Source organism: Mirounga leonina, unplaced genomic scaffold (assembly GCF_011800145.1).
Source record: "Mirounga leonina isolate KUSES-001 unplaced genomic scaffold, KU_Mleo_1.0 Mir_174, whole genome shotgun sequence".
NCBI classification, from domain to species: Eukaryota; Metazoa; Chordata; class Mammalia; order Carnivora; family Phocidae; genus Mirounga; species Mirounga leonina.
Window position 1 is genome coordinate 22,646,815 of NW_023270451.1, and position 21,360 is coordinate 22,668,174.

The 21,360-nt window shown below is 35.1% G+C and overlaps 1 protein-coding gene across 1 annotated transcript in view; it reads left to right on the top strand.

Annotated features, from left to right (window-relative positions):
* Positions 1 to 21,360, top strand: part of PPP1R9A (protein phosphatase 1 regulatory subunit 9A) — a 299,948-nt gene that overhangs the window by 167,383 nt on the left and 111,205 nt on the right. Inside the window, exons 4-5 of the mRNA XM_035021390.1 lie at positions 5,000 to 5,199; positions 19,532 to 19,643. Coding sequence (XP_034877281.1) covers positions 5,000 to 5,199; positions 19,532 to 19,643 — 312 coding nt within the window. The remainder of the gene's footprint in view (positions 1 to 4,999; positions 5,200 to 19,531; positions 19,644 to 21,360) is intronic.

Sequence of the window (21,360 nt, forward strand, 5' to 3'; positions counted from 1 at the left end):
TTTCTGGCACTTTTGAGAATGACCAAGGTAGAAGGGAAAATAGGAACCCTAACTCTGCAATGATGATAATTCTGGAAATCATGTTTCTCAAAATGTATCCTATCTAAAAATATATGTTCTTGAGTGCCAACTAAACCTGTGGAATTAAATCTCTCAGAGAGGACTCTGACAGTCTTTACTTAAGCATCCACCTTGGGTAATCTGGAGGCACACCAGCACATCAGATCGTTGTTGTTTTATGTCTTAGCTTTCATCATCTCAGGCTGCAATGTATGTAAAGATTTTGATGAATCCTCACTCTTCGTTCCTCCTGCATCAGGTTGGGGCTGAAGCAGAGGTTGGCAAAAGAAATAAAAGTAGGTCCAAAAATATGAGTGCCAAATTCAAAGAAATGTCATCTTATTTTTTTTTAGGAGCACAGAGTAACTGGTTTTGATTGTTTTTCAAGGATTCAGTATATATCACTTAACCATCGTGATATCACTTAACCAACATGGTAAAGCATGTTGAAAATCATTTGTAAATCTCTGGTGGAACACATAGGTAGCATTATTTCTTTTGTAATCCTAAATACACATATTGATATACACAGATATTTTCCAAGGGGAACTAAATTGATTTATTTAAATAGAACGCCACACCAGGATCATCTCTTTCCATGAGGCTAGGTTCCACATCACAGTCAGTAGCCTTATTTGTATTCCCGTGGACTTGAACAGAGAAGGTCTGAAATGAATCTTCTGAATGAATGTTCAGTTGATTGAATGTGTATCACACTTAAAACAAAGTAGGATATTAATATTTTGTGTTAAAATACAATTTGTTAACAGTCTTCCCCATTTTCAAGTATTTAAGGAAATAACCTCTTTACCCTTTCAGTGAATTATATAATGGTAGTAGCAGAAATTTCCGCTTATTGATTTAGAAACTTTCTTCCAAGTGAGCTAAAATTTGTTTGTAAAATCTGTGTCATTTCCCTTTAAGTTTCACGGAAAATTTAAAAACTATTCCAAAATGATAGGAAATACTTCTTATTGTTAGTATTCAAACAGTATGAAATTATTACGAACTATCTCTCTTAAATCAGATGGGCCACAAAACCAAACCAAAATACAAATTGATTAAAAAACAAAAAGGTAGGGGCGCCTAGGTGGCTCAGTTGGTTAAGCGACTGCCTTCGGCTCAGGTCATGATCCTGGAGTCCCGGGATCGAGTCCCGCATCGGGCTCCCTGCTCGGCAGGGAGTCTGCTTCTCCCTCTGACCCTCCCCCCTCTCATGCTCTCTCTATCTCAGTCTGTCTCTCAAATAAATAAATAAAATCTTTAAAAAAAAAAGGTAGAAAATTTTGCATTTAGCTCTTAGCCAATTCCCATTGTTCTAAACTCAGACCTATTTGTTTTTCCATCACTCACTTTTAAAATTAGGTTTGTTTTTCGTTAACCTGTTTCCTTATTTGTTGTTCTACATAAGTTCAGTATTTCCACCGGTAGGAGAACTTGGCTCTATCAGTCCCAGTGTGCATTTCCTCAGTCCTTTTAAATGGGTATTTATCTAGGAGAGTAATCCTGCTGTTGTTACAATAGATGCTTAATAAATGTCTCAGTGAATATATTAAGGAAGGCAATTTGATGAAAGGAAGAGAATCTTTGGGAACATGTGACCAGGAGTCTAATTCTGTCCCCTCTACTTACCAGCTGTGGGATATTGAACAAATTAACTTAATTTTCATGTTATCTACATTGCAGGGTTGCTGTAAGCATTCAGTATGCTTATGTAAACTAAAACCTTCCACAGCACTGTGTATGAAACAAAACTGTTCTTGAATGAAGTAGGAATAAGCTTTATTTTTAAATGTATTTAAAAACAGTTATTACGGGAAGTCTTAAGAAAAACTATAGAAAGATGTATAAAATATGTACAGAATCATAAAATTTTAGAAGTTCAGAAGAACTTTAGAGATCTTTAAATTCATACTTTTTGTTTTATGTGTGTTTAAAAATTGAGGATATATATGTGTATGTATAGTCTCACTATTAGACCTATGGCAGGGTTCACATCTTTTAAACTATTACATTATTATTCCCACCATTACTGTTGTGCTCATTTGCACAATTTTAAATGTTTGTTGTTTAAAATTTATCAGTATAAAAAGATTACAAAAAGAAGTTGATTGCTTCTTCCAGTTAATAATTTTTTTAAAAAGTTACATCTCCTTATGGATATAGAAAAATACTGTGTTAAGGATATACAAAGCACTATGATCAGTATGATGCCATTCTTCTGTGAATATGTTTTCTTTGTTCATCCCTCCCCCCAACCTCTCTTTCCCTTTCTTTTTTCTTTCTCTCAAAAAATGTAGAATTAATACACACCAAAATATTGAATGGCTCTTTTCCATGTGGGTTTTTAAAAATTTCAGTTAATGTGGAATATTTAATTTTTCTACAGAGAATTTATACTTGTATATATATTTTAAACTACAACTAAAAATAATAAAGTTACCATGTGACCTCGGGAAAGTTGCTCTTCAGACCTCAGTTATGGACAAAATTAAAGTTCTGGATTAGGTGTTCTTTATAATTCCTTTTAGCTTTAAAAGGATAAAAGTTTTGGGGCGCCTGGGTGGCTCAGTCATTGGGCATCTGCCTTCGGCTCAGGTCATGATCTCAGGGTCCTGGGATCAAGCCCCGCATCAGGCTCTCTGCTCTGCGGGAAGCCTGCTTCTCCCTCTCCCACTCCCCCTGCTTGTGTTCCCTCTCTTGCTGTCTCTCTCTCTGTCAAATAAATAAATAAAATCTTAAAAAAAAAAAATAACTCCGGGCGCCTGGGTGGCTCAGATGATTAAGCGTCTGCCTTTGGCTCAGGTCATGATCCCAGGGTCCTGGGATCGAGTCCCACATCGGGCTCCCGGCTCAGCGGGGAGCCTGCTTCTCCCTCTGACCCTCTCCCCTCTCATGCTGTTTCTCTCTCGCTCGCTCTCTAAAAAATAAATAAAATCTTTAAAAAAAAAAAAACTCCTCGCATAAAAAAATCTTTAAAAAAAATAAAAATAAAAGGATAAAAAAAAAAATTTTAACCCTTCTAGCTTGCTTTAGTTTCTTTCTTTCTTTTTTTTTTTTTTAGAGACAGAGAGAGAGAGAGAGAATGTGTGTGTGCATGAGTAGGGGAGGGGCAGAGGGAGAGGGAGAGAGAAACTTAAGCAGACTCTGTGATGAGCCTGGAGCCAATCGCAGAGTCTGATGCTGGGCTCCATCCCATGACCCTGAAACCATGACCTGAGCTGAAATCAAGAGTCTGTCCTTAACTGACTGAGCCACCCAGGCACCCCTTGCTTTAGTTTTTCAACTCTATTTAAGAGTTGAACAATATTACCTTCAAGGGATGTTAAATAAACAGACTTATAGACTTACCCAAGACATTCTTTTCTCCCTCCTCCCCACTTACTGCCCCCACATATTTGTTGTGATTGTTTTTACCCCTTCTAAACATCTCATAAACTCACCATATTTTGAGCACTTTCAGAAATTTGCCATGGGCATTTATCTCCTGTGTCATTCAGAGTGTAGTTAAAAAGTTTTGAGTCTTCCTTCCTTCCTTCCTTTTTGATATTATGTTCTACATTGAAATTTTCTTTTGTCAAGCTTTTCATGTCTGTGTGTACCCTTTTATATGATGCCTGAAACGTAGGGGTTCTCAATAAATATTTGTTGAATGAATGAATACTTTGTGCTTTAATCACTTTCAAAACATTTACTTAGGCCTAATGTTTTTCTCCCCCCTCTCTTCCGCCTCCCTTCTTTTTCTTTTCTCTCCCTCTTTCCCTTTTTTGTGCTATCCTAACTCTTAACAATCACTTGCAATTGAGCTAAGCAACGTGAGTTGATAGCCATTTCCACCATCTGTTTTAGTTTTAAATTTTTAGTAAAATAACTACAAATGATATTAAATAAGATTAATTTTAGTAAAATAAAATAGTAATTTTATTAAATACATTTTTATTTATTAAATATTATTTTATTAAAATTAAAATAAATATTTAGCAAAAATAGTATTAATAATGAAACCATTAGCTTTGCTCGCCATACATTTTACAATTGACACACAGGACACTAATTATTTCTCCAGTTCTCTTTCATGAATCTATAAAGCAAAATCAACTTTATGATAACACAATTGAAAATGCTGATAGTGGAATAAGTCCTGTGGGTGGTAACTGACAAATGATAGTAATGACACTGTGCTAAAGAGGCAAATTAAAAATGCATATGGGATCTGCTTTGTTTCTGGCTATGTTTATTTCTTAGGCGTTTGCATGTCATCATTTGAGAATACTGTCCTGTTTGTTTTTTTTTGAAAAAAGTTACCAAATGTGAAACGAGGGTGCTATGTAGCTTACCTTCATTCAGGCCTCTCAAGGTTTTCAACTGATTTTAATTGGTTTTGACCAGCTTTTGGGTAGAAAGCAACACATAAAACAGATGAAGAGTTTTATTCTTAGCTCCCCTGCAGCAGACGCTCCCTGGGGCGGGACCCATCTGTGCCCCTGGGGCGCCCTCCCGCCCGGGACAACCTGAATGGAAACTGCTTTTTTAATTGTATCCATCTGTCATGATTCCGTAGTCGAGGGTTTCCTCTCAGTGCACACACTCCTGTGTCACTCTCCTCATCAAGTATTTTGCTTGTTCACCCCTTAGAGAGTTGGGATATTACTGCTTTGATATGGACATATTTTCATATACCTTTAAAACTCCACTATCTGGCATTTCGGGGAAAATTGTGTTGACCTGAGTTTATTAATGTTGCTCCAGCTGGTCTCCCTCTCTTTCAGCATCAGTTGCCTTGTTTACATAGGCCCTGTGAGGTAGAATTTTTGTTTTTGTTTCCCCTTCCCAGATACATCTTTGTCGGTAGATAACTATCCAGTAACGTTAAACAAACCCTAGAATCGTCCAGCATATGTATTTTTGTTAGCTTGCCCCCGTTGGTTCTGGGTTTTAGATTCCGAGTTGAGGGACGTCAGAAATACAACGGAGGCTGCAGAGTAGGAATTGTACCCTGTCGTTTATTAGCACACGAAAACCATTACAGACTAGCCAGGTACATTCCCGCGAACTCCGTTCCAGTAGGCAGTGTTTCCAGGGAAAAACAGGCTATTTCCTGTGTCATTCTGTACAACTTCTGGAAAGCCCAGATTGTCTGTATGTATTCTTTGTGCTTTGGGATGGTTTGCTTCAGAGAGCTGTCTGTTTAATTTTTACCACCAGGACTCATGCCTGGTCTTTCTTGTGCTTCTAATTATGAACCAAGATTTGAGAGATTATCAGTGCTACCATAGGAAAACCTTTTACTCTACCATAATAACCATTTACGTATTAACTACCCTGCCGGCTCATGATCTCGTGGGTTGTAGGGTCAGAGTATGATGGCAATAAACCTGAATTGCTACTCTTTCTTTTTAACCCATATTATTGCTCTCATCCTCTGTCCAGTCCTCTTTACCTCTCCTCCTTCTGCTCATTTTTAGTTTCTTGAGTTTGTCTCCACCTTAATCACCACAGTCTTCCTCTATGAAATGGTAAATTAAAATGCCTCTCAAAATATCAAACTCAATAGAACTTCCCTCCCTCCCTCTCTCTTTTAAATTAAAAGTGGTTTTATTTCCTTGGTGTTTTTTAATTGTGTATCGGATTTTCATTTTTTTTCCTGTAATGAATGTAACACTTTTGAAATGAGGACTTTTTAAAATAAATATTCTTTTAATGAAAATAATAATCAAATAGCACTGAGCTCTCTTCATCCCCTTAATGCTGTCTGTATTGAGGCTGGCAGGAAGAATTATGTAGGATCAGGAACCTGCATTTTAATCATAGGCCGCCTCTTCCTCATTCTGGTGTGACCGCAAAGAGCAAATCCGTGCCAAATATCTGTTGTTGCTGTCCCTGTGGCACCGAGTGCTTTATATAAAGCTTGGGTCACTTCTGTCTTCCCAGGGACCATTTCCAGTGCTCTTCATTCCTTTGTGAGCTCCTTATTTCCATATTATTTTCCTTCTCCCTGAGGGGCTGCCTTTAACGTTTTATCACCAGGTCTGATGGTGGTGAATTCTTTCAGTTTTGTAGGTCTGAAAACGTCTTTTTGTTTTACCTTTGCTTTTTAAAGATATATTTTCTTTGTGTATAGAATTTTAGGTTGACGGGGTTTTTTTTTTTTTTTTACCTTTTAGTATTTTTTTCAGACCTTTTTTTTTCTGATTTTAGGCACATGAGTGCATGAACAAAAGTACATGTACACAGATGAATTAAGAAAATTAGAAAGTGCTACACATATTGTTGTATTTTCTGCTTATTTAAGTGAATTGTATATGAGAAGCATTGTAAAATCTCTGTTGACAAGCAGAAGCTCAAAACTACTGTATTAATTCCCCCTGTCCTTTATAATTTTTTGAGACAATGCCTTTTTGGCTTTGAATTATAGATTATAGATCCTTGAGTCCAGAACCTTTAGTTATTTTATTGTTATGCACATAAAAGAAAAGCCAAAATTTCCTTATACATGCAAGAGAAATAATAATGATACGTATTTAACAATAGCTATTAGCAATAATAAATAAATAAGTAATAAACAAATAATAACAAAATATAAAAGGCATAGAAGACTGCCTGACATATAGTAAGCACCCAACAGATACTATCTTGATGAATAAAAAGTATAAAACCCCACAAAGCTGTATATTCAACTGATCCTTAATTTTGTTAAGTAAGTAAACAAAGGCATAATATGCACAGAAAAAAATCTGGAAGGAAATTCACCAGCAAAATTTTAGTAGTGATCAACTCTAGATGGTGGGATTACATGAAATTTTTGTCTTCTTTATATTTTTCATTTTCTAAATTTTCAACGATGACCATGTATTACACTAAAACTTTTAAAATATTTTCTAAAATTAGCAAATGCTAATTTGACACTTAAGGATGGCATTTCATGGTGACCGCAGAAAGAGTCTAAAAAGTTTTCCTTTAGACTGAAGCATTATAGCACTTGCTCTTCTGTCAAATTTATTGTTTTGAAAATTATTTACCTAATTTTTGAGACATCCAGTAACTTTTTCTTAGACCTAATCTTCTTAAACTTTTCAGTGTCGTATTATAATCACCTATCTCTTGAGATCCGTGCCCCCCGTCCTCAGTTTTGTTTTTTGTTGTTGTTTTATTGTTGGGGGGTGTGTGTGTGAGAGAGAGAGAGAAAGCGAGGAAGAGAGAGCTAAGGAGAGGGAGACAGCTATATAGATCCTTTTCCTCTTATTTTTCATTCTGTATTATAAGAATGTTTATCTCTCAAATTAGCTTCTTTAACTCATTTTCATATTCAGTCAGGGAACTGATTTTTTTTTAAATGACTCTATAGAAATTGCTCCCAGATTCATACCTCAGTCTTGGTGCATGTAGAAACTATTCACTTATATCACTTATGTCTTATTTTCATCTCAAATTCAACATAAATTGAATTCCTCTTTTCATTTTTTTCTTCCTTTCCCTTGATGTGAACTACCTGTTTTTTTTCTGTGTTGACCCTGTATTTCATTACTTTAGATTTCCAGTCATCCTCTGTTCTTTCATTTATTTTACCTATATAATATCTTACTATATTGGATATTTCTTTCTTTGGAATGTTCCTCAGATTCTTCTTTTGTGTTCATTCTTTGAACCATATCTCTGGATCAAGTCTTTCTCTTATTACGCCGCGGTTTGTATGGGGTTTCTTTCAGCTGATCTTTCCCAGTTTATCCTTACCTTGTTCCAAGATTATTCTTCTACAATTATCACTTTGTTTGTATAGCCTTTGTGAACAATAGTGTATAGTTTCCTCCACTTTTTTTTTTTTTTTTTTTTTTTGCCGGTCAGAGCCCAGGGTCTTACTGACTTTGAATATCTATGTTATTTAAGTGCATATTCAGTTGTCTGGTTCAGTCAGGAAGATTACATTATTGTCTGCACTGCTTTCCTTCCCCAACCTCCTTCCACATTGTAGTTAAAATAATAATTACTGTAACTACAATGTATTAAGGCCATATAATACATCAATTATTGTGCAAACCCTTTCCCATACATTTTTGCTAATATTACAACCAGCATGGTAGTTATACTAGACCTTCTTTATCTAAACTGAGGATTAATTCTTTCAGGAATTCATAGTTGAAGAAACTTAAGGTTTCATAGAAAATGGGATTAAGGGGTGCCTGGGTGGCTCAGTTGGTTAAGCATCTGACTCTTGATTTTTGACTCAGGTCCTGATCTCTGGGTTGTAGGGTCTAGTCCCGCATAGGGCTCCGCAGCTCACTGGGGAGAGGGCTTGTCCCTCTCCCTCCCCCACTGCCCTTCCCCCCACTTGCGTGTGCACTCTCTCTCAAATAAATTAATAAATAAAATCTTAAAAAAAAAAAGAAAATGGGATTAAGAAAACTGTGGTCTGAGGTAAGTGGATGAAAGCATCTAAATAAACATTTGCTAAAATAAAGCAATCAAAATGTGTTATAAAGAAAGAGACTGTCAATTACACATCTTAAATTTTTCCTCTAATAGATGCAGTATTGTTCATTTACATTTAGCATTTTGCAAATTATGTACTTTTCAGTAGGATACCTTTTGCTAACTCCTATCCAGCATTAGGAAAATGCTTGTGAATTTGTTTTATCCTCTGGTGGTGATATGGATTTGAATGGCATTTCCCACCCCCTAATACTTTTTCCAAGTATTCATTGCTTTTCCAGTTTTTGTAGATTTGGACTTGTTTACCACCAAGGCCTGAGACCCTATAAGCTCAACTCATCAGTCTCCTTTATTCCTTCTTCACTTTCACAGTGCTTGTAGGATGGGTGGGTGGGTCTGGATTTATTTTACCTCATATTTCTTTCTCTCTTCCCAGCACTACTTTGTAGAAACATTCACTCCCAGTCTACCATCTGCTTTCTAGCTCTTTTCTTTTTCTGTCTTTCAGTCATTGCTTTTTCTATTTCTCTACATCACACAGATGTAAAAATATTCCTAAAACAACATACAGATGGGAAACAGCATTGGGGACTTTCAGTAGACTATCAATAAGTGAAAGCTTTGGGATTGAAATTCAGCTCTAGGTAACTCGGGGACCCAGATCCTTTTCTTACTACCATACTTCTTTCATACTCTTCACCCTACCCAAAATAGTATTTTTTCTCAACATTTTGTTACCTTTTACTTCAAGGTTAAACTTAGTGTCCAGTTCATCATTGAAACCATTCAACTGTCATTGGTGGAGCCCAGCCGAGCGCTCGGCCTCTGTACACTTGTACATAATAGTCTGTAGCACATGCATTTATGTTTACTCGTTTGTCACCATGTCATGTGTATTGAGTGTATATCCATAGATTTATGGTTAAGTCATTAAGAGCAGGGACCACAGTTACATTTCTGGTGTCTTCTATAGCAACATGCTGGTACTAGACTTTTGATAAGCACTCAAGCCCATGTATGAATGGATTGATGCCACTTATAAGATTCAGTCTTTTGGGGCAAACTTCCTTATGACTTTAGTTTTTAATGTTTATTCTGTTACTCTTCCTAAAGGTAATTTCCAGTAATCTCTAGTCTTTGTGAGGGTCACATTTCCATTTCTTTTTGTTTGTTTATTTTGATAGCACCGTACACTATAGCTGATGACTTTCTTGGCTTATTTGCAAGAACACTGTGACTTCATTGTGAATCCATCTATTCTCAGTTTTTTCTTGGCTCTGGTTCCACTTGACTCTCACCTCACAGAGCCAATAGCCTTCCCCTGTTAATATCAACTTATTTTGTTCATACCTTTCTTAACACACTTACTGTAATATTTCACACGCCGTGTCTCCAGTTCCTGCAACATACACACATACCCCTGTGCTTCTGTAAACATTTGTGTGTGTGTGTGTGTGTATGATGTTCTGAAACAGGAATCATACTTCATTCAAATTTGTATCCCAATGACTCTCACTGTTCTTGGAGTAGAGTCGTGATTGACTCACTCTTGCTAAATTACTGACTGAATGAATCAATCAGATCAATGAAGCAAGCATATTATTTTCTCTACTTATATTTTTCTAGCACTTTTGCTATCTTCCTTCTGATTAGAGTACTTAGAAATGTCCCACTAATTGTATTTGTTTCATTGCATTTTATCTAAATTATCCTGTTCAAGGATGTGTATTTTCAGAAATTTCTTTGACCTTGCTTGTACTTCCTTTATTCTTGTCCATTAAGACAATCATCACCTTCATTTTCTTTCACCTCTGATTACTCTGTCTATTGACAATGTAAAAACCTATATTTTGCTTTTACTTTTATTTCCTCCCCAGTAAATGCTAGCCCTGGATGTATTGGCTTACCAAGAAAACCTGTTTTAGAAGTTTCCTGTCCTCTATTTAGTTAGTAGTCCTCTCACTCATCCTTGAACTTTTGTCTTTTCTTAAAATGTCTACCTTCTCAAATGCTCTTGCCCTATTCAAGTCACCTTACCATCTGTTCATTTTCTAAAAGCATAACAGTGACTTTCCTTTTGAGAGTTTGAGCTTTTCAGCTTCACTTGCATCCTCCCCCCTCCCCCGGAAGACCGACTGTGTTTATCTTTCAAATTCTGTAAATCAACTTTAATTTGACTTTTTTTGAAAGACAAAGAATTTCTTCTTGCCTCTATCTTCCATAGATACTGGTAAATCAGGCACTTGAACTGCCATGAGTTTCTTGGAGAGCTGCCATGCGTTTACAACACGGTCATTGGTCACTCAGAAACATTGAGGAACTGTTGCTGTCAAAGCATGTGTTGAGCATATATTGCTTCCAGAGTATTCCATTTGACTTCATGTAAAGGTTAGGAAGAAATAAAGTCGTAATTTTGGCCATTAAAGTACTTTAGAATCAACTTAAAACACAACGTCCCCACCCCCAACATCCCCACACAACAAAATGACTTTCGTAAAGCAACACAAGGAAATATTAAAGTATATTACACAAATTATGTGTACACAGACATAAAGATAGAAAGTTAAAAAAATGCTACTAAGATTAAGTAACATTTAATCAGGAAAGATGTTTTCTAGACAGTCTCTGAGAAAAAAAATATTTAAATGACAACTGGCCAAGAGAAGATGTTGTCACAGAAAAGAGATTGGCATAAATAGAATGATGGAAAGTGAGCCAATAGTTAGGACATTTGCCTCTTTGAGTCTTATCAACAGCAGTGTATAAAAAAATGTTATCCTAAAAGTGGACATTTAACTTTTGTCCCAACCACAGAATAAACTACACATAAAAGGAATTTTTTCTTTTCCTTTATTCTCCAAAATGGTTTAATAAGATTAGCAATACATAATTATTGCTCTGAGCTCAGATATAAGACCCACGAAGTTGGCAATCTATTTGCTTAGGGAGACCTTACACCTCAAGAAATAATAAACAATTATCTGGTAACATGTAACATTAAGCGATGGTATAAAACATATGGTGCAGAAGAGGTTCAAAGGATAGAAAAGATCATTAGGCTTGGATAAACAGATGAATGCTCAAAGAGAAGTTCACATTTGAGCTGGGCTTTCAGGAGAAAGCTATTGAGGGGAAAGGGACATATGGGCAAGTGTTTCGTAGAGGGCACAAAGGCAGGAATGTGAACAGTCTTTTCAGGGTGTGGCCTGCCTTACAGTTCTTAGTTATGTGAGGATGTTGTTGGACAAAAATGAAAATGTAGTTGAGTTGATACTAGTAGATGGTAATATGATATTAAGAAATGGAGTAAATTAGTAAATTAGTAAATAAATGGAGATGTAGCAATGTTTATAACAGTATTTTCAACATTGTTAAGATGTCACATGTCCTTATATTCATCTGTAGATTCAAAGAAATATCAATTAAAATCCCAGCAGGCATTTATTTTTTAAGGAAATTGAGTAGCCAGTTCTAAAATGCATATGGAATTGCAAGGGACCTAGAATAAAAATTCTGAAAAAGAATAAAGTTAGAGGACTGACGTTACCTGATTTTACAAGACTTACTATGAAGCCTCAGTAACCAAGACTATATGATATTGGTATAAAAATAAAAATATATGGGATAGAATAGAAAGTAAGGAATAGATTAAGACATATATAGTCAGTCAACTTTCAGTAAAGTGTCATGATAACTCAGTGCTAAAATGTACAGTTTTTTTAACAAATAGCAGTAAAAGAATTAGCTATCCATATGAGGAAAAAGAAACCTAAGCCACAAATGTTACCACACCATAATTAATTAACTTTGATTAATTAATCAAAATTAACATAGGTCTAGACGTAAGAGTTCAAACTATGAAACCTCTAAAAGAACTCATAGGTGAAAATCCTTGTATCATCACATTAAACAAAGGTTTCTGACACAGCCACAAAAGCTCAGACCATCAAGGAAAAAACTGGCAATTTGAATTTCATTAAAATCACAACTTTTTTACTTTGAGAGACACAGTTACAAAATGAAAAGAGTAGCTATGGGCAAGGAGAAAATATTTGCAAAACATACATACAGAATATGAATAACATTTACAAGGGAATAATAGCAACCTAATCTTAAAAATTATGGACAAATCTACTTTCTGTCTGTAGAGATTTGCCTTTTCTGGACATTTTGTATAAATGGAATCATACAATATATGGTCTTTTGTGACTGGCTTTTTTTCACTAGCAGAATGCTTTCAAGGTTCATCCACGTTGTAGCATGTATCACTTTTCATTCCTTTTTATTTCCAAATAATATTCTATTGAATGGATATACCACATTTTGTTTATTCTGACATCGGTTGGTGGATATTTGGGTTGTTTCTACTTTTTGGCTATTATGAATAATGCTGCTCATGTACAAATTTTTGTGCGGACATGTTTTCATTTTTCTTGGTATATACCTAACAGTGGAATTTCTGGGTCATGTGGTAACTTTATGTTTAACCTTTTGAGGAACTGCTGGATGGTTTTCCAAAGTAGCTGCACAAAGTTACATTGCCTCTGGTAATGTATGAAGGTTATAATTTCTCCACATCCTCATGAACACTTGTTATTATCTGTCTTTTGATCATTACCATCTCCTAGTGGGTGTGAAGATACCTCTTGCATTTCTCTGGTGGCTGTTGATTTGAGCATCTTTTCCATGTACTTCTTGGCCATGGGCATCTTCTTTGGTGAAATGCCTATTCAGATCCTTTGCCCACTTTTTTTTTTCTCTTAAGGTATAATTGTCATATAACATTATATTAGTTTCAGGTGCACAACATAATGATTTGTATACATTGTGAAATGATCACCATGATAACTCTAATTAACATTCATCACCATACATAGTTACGACTTTTTTTCTTGTGATGAGGACTTTTAAGATAGATAGCATCTTTCAAATATGCAATACAGTATTATTAACTATAGTCACCATGCTGTAGATTACATCCCCATGACTTATTTATTTTGTAGCTGGAGGTTTGTACCTTTTGACCCCCTTCATTCATTCTATCCACCCCCCCACCCCCCTACCCTCTGGCAACCACCAATCTGTTCTCTGTACCCAGGAGCCTCGTTTTTGGTTGGTTGGTTTGTTTTGGCTTTTAGATTCTACATATAAGTGAAATCATACATTATCTGTCTTTCTTTAACTTAGTTTTAAAATGGATTATCTTCTTGTAATTGGGTTGTAACCATCTTTATAATACTGTAGATATAAGCCCCATATCAGATATATGATGTATAAGTTTTTTCTACCAGTCTGTGAGGTATTGCATATTAAAACAATGATGAGATACCACTACACCTATTAGAATGGCCAAAATCCAAAACACTGACAATACCAAATGCTGGTGAGGATGTGCAGCAACAGGACCTCTCATTCATAATTTTGTGCTGTTATCATTTCAAGCTTTTTACAGATTGCAAATGGCTTCTTAACTGTCTTCCTGATTTTAATCTTTACCTTCTTCAGTCTCTTCTCATCCTTACCCCTAATGGAGGAACATGATAGCAGTTTTCAAATATATGAAGGGCTATCATGAAAATAAGAATTGACTCACTCTGTGTAACTCTAGAGTAGAAGAACTATGCTCTTTTCTTCTAAATTATATTATGAATAAGTCCTTCAAGGCTGAATGCATTTCGTAAAAAAAATCAGCTCATTTTATAAATTCTTTTTTGGCCTCAGATGGTATAAACCAAGGCAAATAAAAATCACTTCTTCAAACCTTGTTCAACCTGCTATGCACACTCAAGTTTTGATCTTCATTTTGTTCTCTGATATCCTAGAACAGGCTGATACTGTTGGACTAACCTACTATCCTTTCTCTAAAAAAAAAAAAAAAATCCATCCCATTACCTCACCTACACAATATTTTTTTTTTCTCTAACTGTTGGCATTAGCATTGTCCCAGTTATCCATATTACACTTAATTTACAGCTTACTTAACCAACTTCTAGTTAACAACCTTTGCAGGTAGATAGGGACTTGATAATGATTGTCTGTCATACACAAGCAATACCAGACCAGTAGCTATCATTTTCTGCAGCCACACACAATTTTTATAGTCTTCTTAAAGTGTAAAGATAAACACATTCCTTAACATGATGCAAAGTTAAAGTAACTTTGTAACATTTTATTTTTTATTTACTTTTTGTAACTTTAACATTTTAAGTGGAGTTATATGTATTAAAAGCTATGCTTTATGACCAAGGTTTTGAAGATAACTAAGAATCTTGGAAATCGTGTTTTAAGCTGACACTCTATAAAACATAATTCCCATCGATATAAAAGTTTGTCAGAATTATGATTCAGTTTAGTTAAAGACAATTTGGTTTTCTTATGCTTTTTAAGCTTTATGTAGGGATACTGTTAATCTGATCAGTATCCATATCAGAATATTAGGAAGTTCAGATTAACTAGTCTCTTCATTTGGAAAATGCAAACCCATACCTTTACAAAATCATGGAGAAAATATAGGTATGTATTTTAAACCAAAATTATTAAATTAGTCTTATTTGCCTAAAGATTCACTTCTATTATGTGAACTGGGCTTTCTATAAAAATATTTCTGAGCTTCTAGCAGAATCTCTAAGAAGGATTTTTTTCTTAAATGTCTAGCTCACTTAAAGTCTTCATAAGATACTAGAATATAAGATTTATGAAAGTGCTTGCTATTCTCTCTGAACCAGATTATCACTCCTTTAACTTCCAAGACTTTATAATTTAATTTATTAATACCCTTCTATGTTAGGAACATATTTCATGCATACACAGTGAGAGATAATGGCTTTTCTCAATTACAACAACACAGAATTTGTCGCTTCTGTTCTGCAACCTCGGAAAGAGCTTTAAGTAATCAGAGAAACACAAAAACTCACCAGTCAGATTTCAAAGGGCTATTTTACTTTCTAGTGTTCAGGAAATTTTTTATGAAATACTTTAAGCCCACAAATAGACAAAAAAAAAATTAAAAGATAGTAACTCAAAATTTTTATGAAATACTTTAAGCCCACAAATAGACAAAAAAAAATTAAAGGATAGTAACTCAAAATTTTTTTTATCATCTTTCACATGAGAGATAATAGATCCCTATAATCCCAGTAGCCGTCTCGAAGGGTCAGAATATAAAATTACACTCCTACTCATGGCTGCTACCAGTGGGGAGTGATTTTTCATTGTTGTTTAGCGCAAACTAGATCCAGAACCAAAATGGCCAAAGCCAGAAAAAAATTCAGAAGTACTACATTAGGACAAAACCATGTTAACAAAGATAGTGCTCTGTTGCTGCTTTAGAATCAGTCCGGGGACCAAGCAATTATTCCTGGGCTTAAACAGCCCATGAAACGTATTTTCTGTGGTAACAGTTGTATTGGCTTTGTGAATCCACTCTGGCATCTTGGTGGAAGCTCCGAAGCTATCGTAGGCTTATATGCAGAGAGTTAAAAAAATGACTTTCATACATATAAAATGAACACGGATTAGACTTGACTTAACTCACTAATTAATGAGAGAACCAGTGAGATGTGGTAAATGTGATTCAAAGGACATTTTAGACATGCGTAGTTAAAGACAAGTTAATAAAGTAGTATTAGAATAACATTACTAAGTTAGATATAAAACTAGTTAATATTCTACAGGGAAATAAACCATGGCCTATGGGATTATCTTTTCTAACAGAAGGAAAGTATCTGAATTTATTCAGGACAGAAAAATCTGCAAATTAACATGCAACTTAAGTATATCCAGGATTTTAATCAATTTTAAACAGTGGATCAATGAAAATACATTCCCCCAAATTATCCTTGGGTGGACCTGTTAAATAATGCGCCTAAATCATATTGAAAAGATAGGTTGCTCTCCTTTTTATTCTTATTTTCAAACTTTAACTCTTCTTAACACATGGCAACAACATATGATATACCCAACACTTGTCCAGAGTAATTATAGTGGCATAAGGTTTATTGGTGGGAAGTGTCAATATGATAAAGATGTCAGTGTTCCCCAAACTAATCTAAAAATCAGTATGATTTTATTAAAACCTCAACGAGTGTTTTTATAGAACTTGGCAAGTAAGTCCAAAACTAATTATGAAGAGAAAAAGCTCAAGAATAGCTCAGAAAAATTTGAGGACAATGAACAAGGTGGAGGGAATTATCCTATGAAATGTCAAAACTAATTATGAAGCAATAGAGTGTGCAGAGATAGACAGACAGACAAGTAGAAACTAGTAGAAAACCCAAAACATGTTGATGCACATTTGAAACCCTGACAGATGCAGCACTACAAATCGGTGGAGGAAAAGTGAACTCTTATTAAAAGTTATTAAGGCATTTGTTTATAACACTTGGAAAACATAAAAATAGACTGCTAACACATATTATAATAAAAAATAACTTCCGGGTGGATAACTACCTAAATGCAGAATGGCAAAATGTTAAAACTTTTAGAAGAAAATAATAGAATGTTGTTATAACCTTGAGGCAGAAAGGGATTCCTGAAACAAAACACAGAACTACCTGATACAAAGCTGAAATTTCAAATGTGATTATATTTTTAAAAATTGTTTTCCTCAAAATCACCATTTTTCAAAGAAATGTGAAAAGACAAGCCACAGATTGGGACAAAGATACTTGCAACATATTTAATTGAGAAAGTGTTAGTATACAGTATGTATAAGGACATCTTCAATAAATCAATAAGAAAAAAGACACCCAGCCCAACAACATCAACAAAAATGGGTAAAAGACATGATCTAACAGTTTGCAGAAATGGACAAATGACTCAGAAAAATATGAATAAACGTTCAACCACACTGGTAATCAGGCAAATGCAATTAAAATCACAGTGTCATGTCTTTTTATACTTACAAGATCACCAGTATTTATTTTTTTTATTTTTTATTTTTTATTTTTATTTATTTATTTATTTTTATTCTTATGTTAATCCCCATACATTACATCATTAGTTTTAGATGAAGTGTTCCATGATTCATTGTTTGTGCATAACACCCAGTGCTCCATGCAGAATGTGCCCTCCTCAATACCCACCACCAGGCTAACCCATCCTCCCACCCCCCTCCCCTCTAGGGAACGAACCCTCAGTTTGTTTTTCAGAGTCCATCGTCTCTCATGGTTCGTCTACCCCTCCGATTTCCCCCGCTTCATTCTTCCCCTCCCGCTACCTTCTTCTTCTTCTTTTTTTTTTCTTAACATAAGATCACCAGTATTTAAAGGGTCAGAATATACCAACTATTGGTGAGAGTGTGGGAAGTCAGAACCTTTCATACATACAGTGCTACTGAGAATATGCATCGGCATAAGCATTTTGAAGTAAAATTTGTCTGTTTAAGTTGAAAAAGCGTATGTTCTTTGATTCAGGAGTTCTATTTCTAGGTGTATATCATGGAGAAACTCACACACGTGTGTAAGGAGACACATATGAGCAGTATTCATAATGGCTAAAATGGAAAACAATATAACTGTCCATCTGCAAATAACGGATGAATATATTTTGATATATTCACAAAAGATGTATATACCTGGTTGTTAAAATGAATTAGTAGAATGGTATTTATAACTGTAGATAAATCTCATACATAACGTTGAATGAAGCAAACTAAATTATGGAATGAGAGGCACACTTCACAATGTTTGAAAACTGCAGATGTACACATATTGTGCATATTCATGTATACATATTATTTCTACTTCAAAACGTCCATAGGAAGACTGAGCATCAAAATTAGTATGATGGTTACATCTATGGAAGCAGTGAAGGGACTAGAATTAGAGATGAATAATAAAGGGGCTCTAGCTTTTCTGGAATACATTTCTTTAGGAAAAAATCTGACTCAAATATTGCGCAGTGCTGAGATTTGATAAAGTTGGGTGTTTGGTACATGGGTGTTTATTACCTAATTTCCTCTGCATTTCTCCATGATTGAAATACTTCAGGAAAAAAAAAGAGAAATACTTCCTTTTGAGGAATAAAAAAATGGTATGTATAAAACATGTATATAAACTTAAAAGCATTATACATTAAACAACACTAATACTGTATATTGCTCCTAAACATAAATAAATATATGCATTTATATACGTGTGTGCACACATAAACATACATACAGTTATGAGCATTATCTATTTCAAGCGTACAACTTGAATAGGAAGGATTCCCTGCAATTCCTGTTGTTTTTTCTTGAAGAGGAGAGGTGGAAAGCAGGATTAGGGATGAGGCCTACAGCATATTTCAGCTGGATCTGTTGTTTTATGTAATTTATTAAGGACCAAAAATGATGTAAGTATGTCATACATTAGCAGTTACCAGTTCTTTGTGATAGGAATATGAATATTGGGCAAACTGAATCTCTCCATTTAGTATTGCTTTTCAAAACAATCTATTTTTCAAGACGATCTTTTATTTTATTTTTTATTTTATTTATTTATTTTTTAATTTTATTATGTTATGTTAGTCACCATACAAGACGATCTTTTAGAAACATTAAGGATGTGAGGGCGATCTGGCTGCGACATCTGTCACCCCATTGCTCTCCAGGGTTGATTCGGCTCATCTGGCTGGCTAGGCAGGTGTCCCCTTTCTCCCTCACCACTCCACGTGCGTCCCTCCCGAAGCTGTGCGCTCGGTCGAAGAGGATGACCTTCCCCGATAGAGGAGAACTGTTCTGCACTCCCCTGCTAGAGAGAGCTTCCAAACAAGCTCTCAAGGTCCATTTGTAGGAGAACATAGGGTAGTCAAGCTTCCAAGACTCCAGACACATGCAAATGAGGCTCTGCACGTGGCAGTCTGCCTTTCTTAAAAAAAAAAAAAAAAATTAAAATAAAAAAAAAAATAAAAACATTAAGCATTTGACTAAGATCGGAGCTTGTGGATAAAAGACAAATTTTGGGGTCAGTAAGAGTATCATAAAATCAAGTACTTTGTCAACTCATGTTTTGAAAATGATAATGTACTATCAGAGAAGTTAATTGTGGCTAATTTTTCTCCTCTTCCCAAAGAATACAAGTCAATGACCAGATTGTGGAAGTGGATGGAATCAGCTTGGTGGGTGTCACACAGAATTTTGCTGCAACGGTTCTCAGAAACACCAAGGGCAATGTCAGGTAAATATGTGGCTTCAGATATGTATAATTTTATTACTTAACATTTTGTTGAATTTCAGTTTTCTAGAATTGTACCTGTAGTTATATGTAATTACAATGAAGATTTTATCTAAATACTCAACACCTGCCTTTAGTTTTTAATGTTTCCTTCTTTGTTGTAATTAGTTTATGCAAATGTAATTTAAGACCAAAACTTACGGTATTTTAGAACGACATGAAGATATGAAGTGTACCGTGTGAATCAATATGGTTAATTACTGAACTAAGTGTGCCTCACTGCATAACATTTCTGCTTAAGTCCTCAACAAATATGAATTTAGACTCTAAAGCCTTTTAATAAAACTAGTTATACAGTAAATTGAAATTGAAATGATTATACATGTATCCAGCAGTACATGTTTTTAGATAAACTGGCTAAATTATTTGAGGTTAATACATGCATTTAAAAAATCTCTTTATAGACTTTATAGGACTAATCTTTGGCAAACTGTAACTTTGCCACCTTAATAGGACAGAGGGTACATTCTTTTGGACCTTGAGATATATATCCTGTCCTGGGGTTCTGAAAATTGTAGCTTAGAAAACAGATAAGAAAGTAGTCCTGAGCCAACTAAGGTCAAGGTTTGAAATCCATTTTATTTGGTCATAGGTATTTATTTTTAAATATCGTGTTGCTTATGTCCTAATATTTTTCCATCGGTCCTACAAAGGAACACAGAGGGGACACTATTTAGTGTGGGCAATTATGAAAATGTTTTGGTGTTACCATCAGAATGTCACGGCCAGATACTCTGAAATATCAATGAGTTAATATTGCTGTAAAGAGGGTAACACGAGGATGTTATTGCAGCGGGTTTTATGTTGCACAAACATGGGTTTAAGTTTTAGAATTTAGACTTTTTCAGTTGGAAAATACCCTTTAATGCTGAAGGAAATGTTTAAAGAATGCACCATCAATGACTTCTATGGGTGCTATGTTGATGCTTCAAGACTACCCGTAGTCCTGAGAAAAGTATGTGAAATAATTGGGAAGAGCACAGAAAAAACTGTCTGATGCTCTCTTAGAGCCGTGTGTGGGGGCTCTCTCAGGAAATGTGACTGTCTTTCTGCAGACAGCACTTTTCCTGTCGGTAGAGAACTTGGTTTTCAAGCTGCCCGTTAGGCTTTGAAGTGAATTTTAAAGTGAAATATTAATAAGATACACATTCAACTTGTTAAGAACATTGTTCTTTTTTTTTCTTTTTTTTATAAGAACATTTTTCAGTTGCAAGGAAGTTTATAGTTACATGAAATCATAGCCATCCTTTTATTTCAAACCTCCTACAAATTACAAACGGCTTCTCAACTATCTCCTGATTTTAGTCTCTCTCTTCTTCCTTCTGTCCTTCCTTCTCATCCTTCCTCCAAATGGAGGAAAATAATAGCAGTTTTCAGCTCTAGGAAGGGCTATCATGGAAAAAGGAATGAACTCATTCTGTGTAACTCTAGTACTGGAGGATCTGAGACCTGTGGGTAGAAGTGAAAATTCCACATCCATCATGTGCCTCTCCTCTTCACATGCCTTCAGTGGCTCCCCATTCTGTACAGAATCTAAGCTCTTGACCCTGGTATTGAAATCTTTCATCAGCCAGTCTTATCACTTACCTCTCCCTGTGGGTAGTCATATTCCTTCAAATGTGACTTGTGAATTATTGTTTTATTATTGTGCCTTTCTCTC